General features: G+C 37.1%; 1 protein-coding gene across 1 annotated transcript in view; it reads left to right on the top strand.

The window, feature by feature from the left end:
- Positions 1-14,257, top strand: part of LOC134799015 (probable phospholipid-transporting ATPase IM) — a 56,698-nt gene that overhangs the window by 4,876 nt on the left and 37,565 nt on the right. The window contains exons 2-3 of the mRNA XM_063771438.1: positions 6,137-6,195; positions 7,488-7,700. Of these exons, the coding sequence (XP_063627508.1) occupies positions 6,137-6,195; positions 7,488-7,700 (272 nt within the window). The remainder of the gene's footprint in view (positions 1-6,136; positions 6,196-7,487; positions 7,701-14,257) is intronic.

Here is a 14,257-nt window from a genome sequence, read left to right as displayed (position 1 = left end):
AGCACGGCTAATTACACGAACTGCCCTGACCGTCTATCCCGTTCTTTACCGAGTCGGATAGTCATTCGACCAGTGTAACTGCGACCTTAAGATGCGTTACAACTGCATGATCAGATATGGGTTCTTTACTGGTTTGGTTGAGCTGAGCGTTTATTAAATAGTAAAGTAAGAACGAACTCTCCTATTCGTGACATAGCCTGTATTATGTCCGTTCTTTAGAAAGCTTTGAGCTTAAGCTACCATTAATAACTTCCTGATCTTTATGAAGATGAATAAGGACACGTACCTACATACACGTATTCGTAGGCAGCTGGCGATGTAACTGCGACGGCCTAATATGTATTGGGAACGTTGTTACTTATTAATCTTATTATCACATGCATGACACGTTGAATTATTTAAATATCCTCTCCGACTAATATGATCTTCTTCTCGTTGAAACTTCCTAGTTTAATGCACCTCATACCTCATTACATTTGTGTTTTTCACTATCATCAGAAGATTTATGTTTTAAAACTAAATTCGCCTTTGGTATGTCTAATATGTGATAAGAAATTTCTGTTTAAAGCCTGACCAATAATATATGATTTGATTACTGTCAGGCGCTATTATTCTCATGTCAGTGAGAGTTCAGTATAGTATGAAAAAAAATAGTTCTAGTGAAATTCCGCAACATGGCACGTCATTATATATTCCTGGTCACGCTTTAAATTTTTGAGATGTTTCTGATGTTTAGTATCGCTTTGTGCTTGCGTAGTTAAAACTAAGGATACTAAAAAAATAAATTATTAATTATATTCTACATAACACAATAACACAATACACAATAGTAGTTTGTGTTACAAGGGATCAAAATGATATATTTCCGTCAAGGGCGTTCATTGAATCCTGAATGAAGCGATGGATTCTACAATAGAATCCCGAACGTAGTGAGGGATTCTATTGTAGAATCCCGGAGCGTAATGAGGGATTCAAGTGTTAACGCCCAAGACGAAATAATTTTGATACCGTGTGACACATACTGCTTTTCACATCAACTATGAGGAAAATAAAAAATCTTAGTGTTGACACTACAGTGTTGCCACTTTTTAATTTCTATTCTTTTTTTGCCAGGCTGTACATACGATGTTCATAGTTAATTATGTATTAATATTTTATACTGGCAATGAAATGTCGTTGAACAGAAAAGTGCCACTTTGATCCCTCCTAGCAGGGAAGAAAAATCCATTTTCTGATTAGGTGATGTGAAAAAAACTTTCTTTACATAATGAGAAGATACCGCAAATTGGTTTTCTGCTTCAAGATGTTTTATTACCACTTTGTCGGGGGGGTTGTTATGTATCTTGTGTAGGTAAAAACATGAATTTCAAAAAAAAATTAGGTACGTTATAAACAGACAGGAATCCGCGGGGCAATTGTGAATTAAGACTTTATGTTTGTGCACTTATGGTATTAATTACAAAAAAAAATGGCTTTTCTGAAACGATTAGGCTATTAAAAACTATTTTTTAACCGACTTCAATTTCATAGAAGGAGGAGGTTCTGTATTCGGTTGTGACTATTTTTTTTTTTTTTCTATGTACGTTCACCGATTACTCCGACATCCGTAGTCCGATTTGAGTAATTCTTTTTTTGTTTGAAAGGAGCTACCTCCGAGTTGGTCCCATTTTAATTTGGTTCTGTTCTGATGATGGGATCCATGAGGAATTGAGGGAACTCCTCAATTTTTAAAGGCACATGCATGGTGTTTTGGGCGTTTTCTTAAGCAACTCGAGCATTTTCTCCCGAAAACCACTAATTTGATGAAGTAAACCTGATGATGATGATTATTTTGATGATAATGATGATGATTTCTTTAAATGTAAGTATGTTCACCGATTACTCCGGCACCTGTGATCCGATTTGAGTAATTCTTTTTTTGTTTGGAAGAAGTTACCTCCAAGGTGTTTCCGTATTATTTTTGGTTCTGGTCTGATGATGGAATCCATGAGGAATTGAGGGAACTCCTCAATTTTTAAAGGCACGTTTTAAGTGATTTCGGGGTTTTCTAAAGTAACTCGAGCATTTGCTTCCGAAAACCACCAATTTGATGTACTGCAACTGTAGCCTTAGCACGACTTTGACATTGACATATTCGCTAACGTCTTATGCATCTAAATGTAACTTTTTATGCATCTCGCTCACACTAAGGTTAGTTCGAGCGAGATGCATAGGAAGTAAGTTACACACATGCTAGCGAATATATCAATGTCAAACTCGTGGTAAGCTGGTAAGGCTACTGATCGGGGGTTAGGGTTAGGAGTTAAGGGGTCAGAGATTAACGGGTCGGGGAATGGCGGTTGAAGGGTTGCTGGTTCAGGATCGAGGGGTTCCTGGATCAGGGGTTGATGTGCTGTGAGGTTGAGTGATCGGGGGGCTGAGGGATTGGGTCAGTGGCGGGGCGGGCGGATGGATTTAGTTGACAGGAATTATAATTTCCCAGACGGACTCGAGAAAATTCCTGGTTCAGGGTCGAGGGGTTCCTGGATCAGGGGTTGATGCGCTGTGAGGTTGAGTGATCGGGGCGTTGAGGGATTGGGCCAGTGGCGGGGCGGAGGATGGATTTAGTGTAGTAGTGACAGGAATTATAATTTCCCAGACGGACTCGAGAAAATTCCTGATTACATACATATTTATTAAAGTAATAGGTACACGAATTTAGTGTTAAACATGATCTTGTTTTTCATTCATGCGTCGCGCTCTTAACAATGCGTTAAAACTAAAAATGGAAAAATAAAAACTTTTTACAAAAAAAAGCAAACCGACTTCAAAAAGGATGAAATAAAATATTATCCTTTTTGAAGTCTATGCGTTACCAACTGATATGTTTGAAGTCGGTGCCAAGCCAAGTAGTAACAATACCAGTCAAAATAATCAGCTTTATGGCTATAAATCCCATTAGAACTGCACTAATAACTATTACAAATGTGTAAGTAATTTTGTCTGCCTCTTTGTCGCCTTTTCAAGGCTAAACAACTGAACCGCTTTAGGTGAAATTTGGCAAGAAGGTAAATTTCTTAAATTGTTTTATATTTTGAAATGTAGTCCTCTGGATAAGGGACGGGAAATTACTCAGTCCCAATCTCACACTTGCGTGCTATAGACTGTTCGAGCATTAGTAAGAAATGCTCTTTAAAAAATACGACGAAAAAAAATGCATTGGATTTCCACTAATGTGCCGACAAACATGGTACAGACTGCGCCAAGAAGGTTTGATCGTGTGTTCTGAGGTGTGTTCTTAAGCCTCCTCCACACTCGTGCGCGAATCGCGGCGCAAAGCCGCGAACGCGAGTGTGGAGTCCTGAACGCAGACCTGCGAAATCGACTCCACACTCGCGTTCGCGGCTTCGCCCGCGATTCACGCGCATAGTCTGGAGGGGGCTTTAGATACAATCGACGTCAAAGATATATTTACACTTTTGCACCTCACTCCTTTGTAATAAGGCGAAAAGTGTAAACATATTTTTAACGTCGACTGTACCTACAGAAAGTACGTTCATTGTCGTCGTGTAAGGCAATCCAACGTAGGTACATCCTTATCGAATCGCACCAAAATCATGGTATGCTTCAAAATTTGGCTTGGCACCGACTTCAAACATATCAGTTGGTAACGCATAGACTTCAAAAAGGATAATATTTTATTTCATCCTTTTTGAAGTCGGTTTGCTTTTTTTTGTAAAAAGTTTTTATTTACTATTTTGTTGTAATTACATAGTACCACAAGTGCAAAAACATAAAGTCTTAATTCACAATTTGCCCCGCGGATTCCTATGTCTGGTTATAAACCTGTAAATAGTCTTAAGTGAAAGTCTGTGTTAATGATTTTCAGATATAAACAGCCAATAGTCCTTTACTATCTTGTTTGGTTAATAGTTCATTATCTCGTGAGCTATAAACGTAATTAAATCCGTCGTCTTTCTTATTCTTGCGGGTTTCCCACCTTAATTGGGTATTTAATTTAGGTACTTGGTACATAAATCCTTTGGAAGATGTCAAACAATTGACATTCCAAATATTTACATTCACACATTCACAAACTCACATGTAAGTAGTTATATTAAACTCACATGAATATCTTTTGAAAAATGCAAGAAAATAATTGAAGATTTTACATGTCATTGAACGTGTGCGTAGAACAAATTAATAAATTATTTATTTTTCATGTATATTTCTAATTGTCGTAGAGTAGGTACATTCTCCAAACACACACTAATGTTCTTCGTGTAGGTACACACGAAAGAAGAGTATGTTTGTTTGACGCATTTTGGGAATTACGTATCATGCTAAATTGTTTTATTAACGTCTAGGTGTAAAATTACGTGGATTTAATATTATTTTTCTACTCGTGTACTTTTATCTGTCATTTACATAGTCACGAACGAACATAGAAGGGCATACATTATTAATACTCCATAAAAGTCTGTAGTCTATTGCCCAAAAAAGCACTTGTGTCGTTTTAGAGACATTACGACACGGTAAACTAGTGCGGAGTAGCAGGTGTCACATACCGATACATTGCTACCAACGTGACAAACGATTGAATGCATACGCAACATAATAAAAAAAACTTTTTTTGGTATCATCACTATTGGAAGTTGGACTTCTAAGGCCCGTAACACACTTATACCCTACAGCACCACGACCAACCACGACCCTGGTGCGGTGCGGTAGTGTGTAACGGCGTTAAAAGCCTTTCTCGGTAATTTCTTGTTCTTTGAGTACTTTGCGTTACTTAGTGCGTTACTTTGCGTCAACACTAAAAAATCTTAGTGTTGACACAATCTGATACTTAAACAGATTATTTAAGCTAAAAAAATAATGTGCAAAGCAAAATAATGTAAAAATAGTGTGCTAGAACAGAAAAGTGTTACTTTGATCCCTCCTAGCAGGGAGGAAAAGTGCCACTTTGATCCTTCCTAGCAGGGAGGAAAAAGCTCTTTTCCGAATAGGTGGTGTGAAAACTACTATTTTCGCATTTATACCCTAAATCGTTACCATACCATGCTTGAAAACAATATTTCGAGCATGGTATGGTAACGACTTAAAGACAAGATTAAAGTATATGAATACGAACCATTTCCGCGGTTACATAAGAAGACACTATAGATAGAAAAGAACACATAACAAAATGCAAGTTAAGTGTGAGCTGGGGAAGCCCAGTAAGTTACACTCTTGCTGCAGCGCGCTAGTTAGGTGTCAAACACCTTGCCGCGTAGTATGTGGGTAAATGTACCCTTTATTTTATACCCAATTACTAGGCTTTTGCTACCGCTTCCCGGAGAGTTGAACCATACGATCCTGATGCTGGGATGATCAAAAATATATCTATATAAGTACTTGTATTTGTCTACATCGATCATTTTAAATATCCCGTAAATTATCAAAATTTGATATAATACGTTGCCCGTTTCCGTTCTACAATGAATCACGCCAAAATATGACACTTGCTCTGAGATTCCTGTCAGATTTTTTTGCAGCTGCATACACGATGCATTTTGTTTTTCTATATTCTGATCCTGAATATAATAACTATAAAAACTGTTGTAATTAGAATTTAGCATTGTAAATGTGTGAACTCCCACTTATTATAGTCTGTAGCTTTAGGTATTTAAATAAAAGTAAACAAACAATTGGTACATTTTCGGGTAGTTATAGTTATAACATTTTATTGGTTAACCGACTAATTACAAAACCGCCTGGATCTGTAACTGAACGACCTGATTTTAACCAACATTATTTGATCGTGTAATGTTTTCATCTACCCTCAACTAGCTTAAGAAGCCATTAGAGGGTAGATTTTGTTTATTTTTATTTAAATAAGTACCTAAAGATACAGAGTTATAGATACCGTACCTAATTGTATAGGTCAAAAATGTACCTACGTAGTACGTATCTCTGGTGTAGGTATTGTAGAAGTTAAGGATCTGTATATTTTGTATAGATATAGACTATATACATATAAATCTTAACTGTGTACAACTTTTTACACACATTATGGCCCTTCTTATATTTAGCTACACCAGATCTTTAATGTTATTAATGAATTTGATATCTAATGTAGCTGTCTATTAACAATGTATCTGTTTTCTTGTTTCAGAGAATGAACGGAGAATCAAAGCTAACAATAGGGAATACAATGCCCAGTTCCGTTACGCTGTAAGTCTATTTATATTATATCATCAATATCACACACAAAATGCAGCCGTATATTATTTCACGGCACTGTTGCCGGCTCCTTTGTTTCATTCGGTTTTAGGAAATCAGATTGTCACTTCACAGACGAAATGCTTTTGGTAAATCACAGAGGTGCAGTCTTTGAAGTAAAGTCAACAAAAAGATACAATTGTAAATGGCTGCATACGAAAAAAGGTATAACTATTAATGAATAGAACTATACACTATAAATAACGTTTGAAGTGATTGTTTCTTTACATCAGACCGTTGTTGGTTAGTTTGAGGACGAATGTTGCTTAGCAATTATGACGAGATCAATTCTTTGATTGATCCGGAAGTATCTTGGAAAAACCTTCCTTTTGTTGCAATTTGATTATCATTTATAGTTGTTATCCTATTTTGCTTCCTATTTTAAGGTTAAATAAATAAAACATAAACATATCGCATACTATTAGATACTTTATTTTAGGAACATATGAGAAACACTGCTAAAATTATGTAAGTTCCTGTTTCAAGTAAAAAAAAAATCGAGCACATAGTACTCTATTATGTTTTTGAATCAATTTTGAACTGAACAGAAACCAGAAAATAGTAGCGCTTTGCATTCTAAGTCTACGATAATAACCCTGCCCTTTGCCTTTGAAATAAAAAAATAAAATGCACACTTAAATGGATTGCTCATTTCACACCAAACAATCCTCACATGTTTATACATAACTAATGCGCATTACTTACACGTTTTAATGTTTTGGCTACTACTATTCAAAATATTGAATTTGTATTCTTTGTGTTTTGCATATGGCATTATATGGCATAGGAAGGTGTTACATATTTAACAAGATATATCAATTTAAGTAGGTTACAATAGAACAATGAGTGAGCCAATATGGTCCGTCGCGTGCCGAAGCAATTGTAACATTCTGCTTGACTTTTATTACATCCAACATTTTGGTATAACGTAAATAAATTGCTAACATCCTATTTAATAACCTAATCTACATTTTTTGAGTCTAGGAAGAATGCTTCTAAACGTGTTCGCAATTAAGGTCGCAAAATTCTATAAAAATCGTAACTGGTCAAGGCATTTTCCAAATGTCTCTTGCTACAGCTCAGGGCAAGGGCAGGCGCTAAGGGCAGCTCAGCAGTGCGTGAGCAAATGTACTAGCTGTCTGCCAAGATGCCAGACAAAATGAAATATTTCGCTGTCCTGCTTTCTTAACATTAAAAACATCTGGAAGTATCCAAACACGACTGACTACACCGCTTTGTTCCAGAACAACTACATCAAAACATCGAAGTATTCGATCATAACGTTCCTGCCGCTGAATTTGCTGGAGCAGTTTCAGCGGCTAGCCAACTTCTACTTCCTGTGCCTGCTGGTGCTGCAGCTGATCCCGGCGATCTCGTCGCTCACGCCCATCACCACCGCCATCCCGCTCATCGGCGTGCTCGCGCTCACCGCCGTCAAGGACGCCTACGACGACTTCGTAAGTTGATCCGGCGTGCTGTGACTTTAACGAATAAGTAGCTAACTTCTTCACTCCCTGTGTCTGGTTCTGCGAAGAGAGATTAAGAGTGCAATCCAGTTAAAATAGGATATACAATAGCATTTTTTTAAATAGTGCGTTGTAACAACACTACAGCAATATTGAATGCGTCAGAAACACGCACATATCAAATATCGCTATTTCAGTTTTATTGCTTTAGTTGGCATTTGGCATACAATAAGTACCTACTCTGCATTGATTGTAAATTCACACTAAAATAAACAACAGCGTCTGCAAATGCACAAATTTAAGTGATTATGAATGTTTGGTGCAGGAAATAAACGAGTTCCACGACTTTAAACCATGTCTCTCGTGTTCAACTAAATACATATTTAGTTATTTAGTTTAATATGTATTAATGAATACCCTGCCCATATAACCATTCCAGTCGCAGAATCACAAAGTGGTAACTAAATGTCAGATGTGTCGTAACAGAGTCCACACAATGTGTCTAGAATTGTTTCGAAACAAAGTGTCGTCGCCGTGTCTACACTTTTCCGTAACAAGGTGTCGACACATTTGTGTGCACTTTGCGTGCGGTTTGCGACTAAATCTGACAGCAAATTTGTGACAGCAAATGTCAATATAAAATACCTCTTGAAAACCAAGGTTTGTCAAACTACTATTAGTGTCTCGTGTGCTCGTAATTCTAGTAAGTCATCATGGGCAATGCAAATGATAATAATCGACCGAAACCATATAAACACCCAACACCCGTCAACCTTTTACAGAAAAGTTTTTAAAGAAATTCAATAAGCTACTTAGGTCAGGCAACGAATGCTCTAAAAGTTGTAGAGGGAAATGCTCGGAACACAATTTTTGACTCCGTAACTCGGTTTGACAAGTTAGGAGGTGAACATATCAAAAGTCCCCGGCCGTAGCCCTTGAGCGGGGGGGAGAGAGGGGGCTTTGAAGGTCCCATTTTCCCGTTTTTCGATTATATCTCGGAAACTATGCATCTCAGCGACATGGCCACTTATACAAAATGAAAGTTAATTTAATTTGTTACAAGTTTATTCAGTCAATTTTTTCGATATGTTGAATAGTTTTTGAGATATCCGCTCTGGAAAGTTTATTTAGGGCTCTCAATTTTATCTTGATATATCTATATCAGTGAAGGTGCTAGGCCGTGTTTGGTATCGTTTTCGTATAAATCTGGGGTGCTGAATCCATTTAAGATATCACATTGACACCATTCCACAAAATAAAAATAAATCTTTTTAGGGTTCCGTACCTCAAAAGGAAAAAACGGAACCCTTATAGGATCACTCGTGCGTCTGTATGTATGTCCGTCTGAATACACAAAATAGTTCTTTACCTATAGACGACAGGAAAACCTATTAGAAATGTGCAGTCAAGCGCGAGTCGGACTTAATGTACGGAACCCTTAATACGCGAGTCCGACTCGCACTTGGCCGGTTTTTTGAAACTCTTCTTGACGCTTAACCGCTGAACCGATTTCGTTGAAATTTGGTATAGAAATAGTTTGCGTCCCGGAACAGGACATAGGATAGATCTTATAACCAAAATCATCTTTTGAAGGTGTGAAAAGTGGCGTGGAAATTTGTACGGGAAATCAATAACCGCTGAACCGATTTATATGAAATTTGGGATGGTCTACATCTTTGATTTAGTTAAAAATGATGAAAAAACATGACTTCAAACCTAAACTTAAACAGTATTAACTTCAAGAAGTCAATTCTGAATTCCCCCCTACACCTCATTTCACACCTTTAAAGGATGATTTTTGAGATAACTTATTATATCCTGTCTCGGGACTCAAAATATATGTGTACCAAATTTAAATTAAAACTGTTCAGCAGTTTAAGCGTGAAGAGGAGTTTAAAAGAAAGTATTTTAATAAGTTTATATGTTTTTACTTCGGAATGGTGTCAATGTGATACCTTAACTAAATTTGGTACTGCGAATTTATACGAAAACGATACCAAACATGGCCTCGTAGCTTTACTGTTGTAGAAGTCAAAATAAAATTGAGAGCCCTAAATTCTTATTACTTGGCCAAACTTGTGTAGAAGGAAAAGGTAAAATAAAAGTCTTCGGCAGGAATATAAGACACAAATATATTTTTTTTTTGCGTTACTATTTCATTCATCAAATATAAACATACCTTGATTATACTATTCTAGTGAGATCCTCATAGATAAACAAAAACATTTACTTAAAAAATTACAAGGTCGAAATGTCACGGAACTTGTGAGAGTAATATGTGAAAAATAAAAACTTTTATGACAAAAAAAATCTGGACACAATTTAAGAATCACCCAATTGCGTCGAGGAATCATCTGTATTTTTGCTTGTTTCATTACCTCCTCGCTTCTTTTTTGTCCTTTGTATTCTGTAGCAATTTGTTAGATCTGAAAATAAAGATAACTTGCGTCGTCACGGATGTCGATTTATAGGTTTTAGGGAGTGCAGAATTCGAAAACGATGATCATTTTATAATCCAAGATGGCGGCTACGTATTTTTTCATAAAAGTGGAATCCAAAATGGTTATAATTTTCTAAATCTGCGCCCCCCAAAACCTATAAAACGACACCCATGACGACTTTTATGACATAGTGCATGGCCGCCATTTTGGATTTCAAAATGGTCATCATTTTCGAAATCTGCGCCCCCTAAAACCTATAAAACGACATCCATGACGACTTTTATGACATAGTGCATGGCCGCCATTTTGGAATCCAAAATGGTCATCATTTTCGAAATCTGCGCCCCCTAAAACCTATAAAACGACACCCATGACGACTTTTATGGCATAGTGCATGGCCGCCATTTTGGATTTCAAAATGGTCATCATTTTCTAAATCGGGGCCCCCTAAAACCTATAAAACGACATCCATGACGACTTTTATGACATAGTGCATGGCCGCCATCTTGGATTCCAAAATGGTCATCATTTTCAAAATTGGGGCCCCCTAAAACGTATAAAACGACATCCATGACGACTTTTATGACACAGTGCATGGCCGCCATTTCGGATTCCAAAATGGTCATTATATTCGAAATCGGCACTCCCTAAAACCTATATATCGACACCCATCTCGACTTTTATGACAAAGTGTTTTGCTACCATCTGCATGCAAGACATTTCTATTATTTTTACGTACAAAAATGGCCCCCTGTCAACTTTCAATCGAGATTTAATCGATAATTTATTCGATTAATATTCAGATTAATTCAATTTCAATCTATGTTAGGTCGACTAAACTAATCGCGATTAAAATTTGAGAATTAACTTTTTTTATTCCATTAATTAGTCGAATAAACAGTTAATCGATTAATGCCCATCTCTGACCACGGAATTTTTACACTTTGAGAATATCTGAAAACAAATCAACACAAGGAGCCATTTTGCAAATCCAGTAACATACCAGTAACTTTGTTATTACTTTTGACAGCGCGTGTCATGTGTCAACACAGAGTCGACACAAAGTCGAAACATTGCAACTACTTTGTGACTGCAATATTTCTTAGCCTTAAACCATATTTATATATCATAATTAACAAGTTTCGTAGTATGTAAAGCGTTATTTCTGTTATTTAAGTATAGTATACGCATCGAAGTACTAAAAATGCTTCAAATAATATAGTTATGAACACAGGCACTGAGAAGTAAACAATTTCATTTCTGGCTAAACTAAAACAATGTGGTGGCGCGTTGATTATATTACACTTAGTTTATCAAATCACTCGAGCAGTTTAATTCCCCATAATAATTTAAGTCCTATTGTAATATAAATGCAAACAATATATAATTACGTCTTGTAATCCGTTTTAGAGATGGCGTATTAATGTCACTTATTTTTATTTAAGTATTTTTCCATCTGACAGTTTCCATTTGACAGGAACAAAATGAACGAATGAACGAATGATTTTGGCATAAAGTAGTCGCAAACCCGAAACAATGTGTGCACACGGCGACCACACTTTATGTCACTTTGTGTCATGTGTCGACCCTTCCCCATTTCTGGTAACTGTGTCGACACGGCGACGACTCTGCGACTGGAATTGTGACCGAAACAGACGGTGTCGACACAAGATGTGTCAACACCGCGTCGTAACGGCGACTGGAAATGGTTGTATGGGTGGTGTATAATTGTGATAGGGCTTAACTATAGATAATCGGTAGTCGCACGGTAGAGGGTATATTTAATATTTAAATGATAATTCTAGAACAGGGTTCGGCAAATCATCAGTTTTAGGAATATTAAATAACCCACGTGGACGATTTTCTGTTTCGCCCCATGGTTGACTGGTAAAGAATGCCTATAGCGGCATTAAGTCCGCCTGTTGTACTTCTTGTATGTGCAATAGTTTAAAAATAAATAAATAAAATAAATAACCACAACTATTGACTGGTGTATTAAGAATAAGTGTTAATATAGCCTAAGTATTCATTATTTGCGGTGTCTTTCAGAGCCGCATATAGGTCCAAATAGCCGCGTGAGGCTCCCGAGCCACGGTTTGAAGATACCCCTAGGACCCCTGTTTTAGAAAAAACCGGGCAAGTGCGAGTCGGGCTCGCGCACGAAGGGTTCCGTACCATAATGCAAAAAACGGCAAAAAAAACGGTCACCCATCCAAGTACTGACCCCACCCGACGTTGCTTAACTTCGGTCAAAAATCACGTTTGTTGTATGGGAGCCCCACTTAAATCTTTATTTTATTCTGTTTTTAGTATTTGTTGTTATAGCGGCAACAGACATACATCATCTGTGAAAATTTCAACTGTCTAGCTATCACGGTTCGTGAGATACAGCCTGGTGACAGACGGACGGACGGACGGACAGACGGACGGACGGACAGTGGAGTCTTAGTAATAGGGTCCCGTTTTAACCAAATTGGGTACGGAACCCTAATAACCAAATTGGGTACGGAACCCTAAAAACGGTCACCCATCCAAGTACTGACCCCGCCCGACGTTGCTTAACTTCGGTCAAAAATCACGTTTGTTGTATGGGAGCCCCACTTAAATCTTTATTTTATTCTGTTTTTAGTATTTGTTGTTATAGCGGCAACAGAAATACATCATCTGTGAAAATTTCAACTGTCTAGCTATCACGGTTCGTGAGATACAGCCTGGTGACAGACGGACGGACGGACGGACAGCGGAGTCTTATTAATAGGGTCCCGTTTTACCCTTTGGATACGGAACCCTAAAAACGATCTTCAACATAGAACATTGATAGTCTGTCTAAACATGTAGCTACTTAAACTCTCTCTCTCTCTCCCCGGAGCTGATCTTGCAGACCGCCATAGCCGGCCTTACGGCTAATTGGAGTGCCCTCACCGTAGTCAAAGCCTACTTCGGAAAGGCCTCCACCTAATTCGACACATACTATGGGCTGTTCTATTGTAGTGGCATGCTAGGAACTTTGCTTTAAAAGTAGAAACTATTTCAAACTTCAAACATCCAGAGGGCGATTAGAACATTATGATCTTCTTATGAAACGGTTGTTTTTTTGTGGAAGTAATGTCACTGCAGACAGCTGACAGATTGTATTCATAACCGTTTCATAATGAAATTATTAAAGTAAGTACAAACATAAATCCGGGGATATTTGGGCTTTTGTAGGTGTTGTAGGTATTGAAAATTTTAAGACTTCATTTTCAAATACGCTATAGTAATTAAATGTATTAGCCTGCTTATATTTATCGCAAAACATTTTCTTCGGTACATTATTATGTTTTTAAACGGTTTTTACTATTTTATCTTAATCATATTATAATATTGCACACACATGTTATAATTAGCAGTGTTTAGACTTGGACGAGTAGGTAAATACGATTACTTGCTTGTTAAAACAATTACGTAGTAACTTTACCTATTACTTAAACATACACGAACCCATTTTTCTTAAATGTGAATGGAAAGCATAGAATTGATATATAATAGGCCAATCAAATTAGATTGTTTCGAATAATTAATTTCCAGCAAGCTGGAAGTTAATTCTTCCATAATTTATACACACCTCCTGGGATTGCGAAAACTCAGATTACACGCATTTAGGACCAAATTAAGGTAAAACGATTTCCAGCTTACCGGATAACTCAAAACGCTATTTTGGATCTAATTTATTTGATCTGCCTATAATGACTCGACTAGGTATACAAAACATATGACTCCTGTTCAGCAAACATTGGCGCTCCCTTACTATATGCTAATTTAATGAAAAAGCGTTGCCGGTCAACATTTTGCGACCAACCTTTAGGTACTCGTGCAATTACAAATATTAACACAATTTGTAGCAGGTAAAAAAGCTTGTAAGGTAGGTCTGTGGGGGATACTCGCAAAGTGTGATGTGTTCAAATTACAATTACCTATAAAGTCACTTGATCAAAGATAGCCTGATCGAAATATAGATATACTCTTATAGCGTGATTGTGTCACTTACATAATAAGTGTGATCATTATCGCAGAATGGAATGATCCACTTCTTTATAAGCTGCAGTTATCATTCCGTGATTCATGCAC

The sequence above is a fragment of the Cydia splendana genome, chromosome 17 (genome assembly GCF_910591565.1).
Source record: "Cydia splendana chromosome 17, ilCydSple1.2, whole genome shotgun sequence".
Lineage (NCBI taxonomy): Eukaryota > Metazoa > Arthropoda > Insecta > Lepidoptera > Tortricidae > Cydia > Cydia splendana.
Note: the sequence above shows the minus strand (reverse complement) of the source record. Positions and strands in the feature narration are given on the sequence as shown.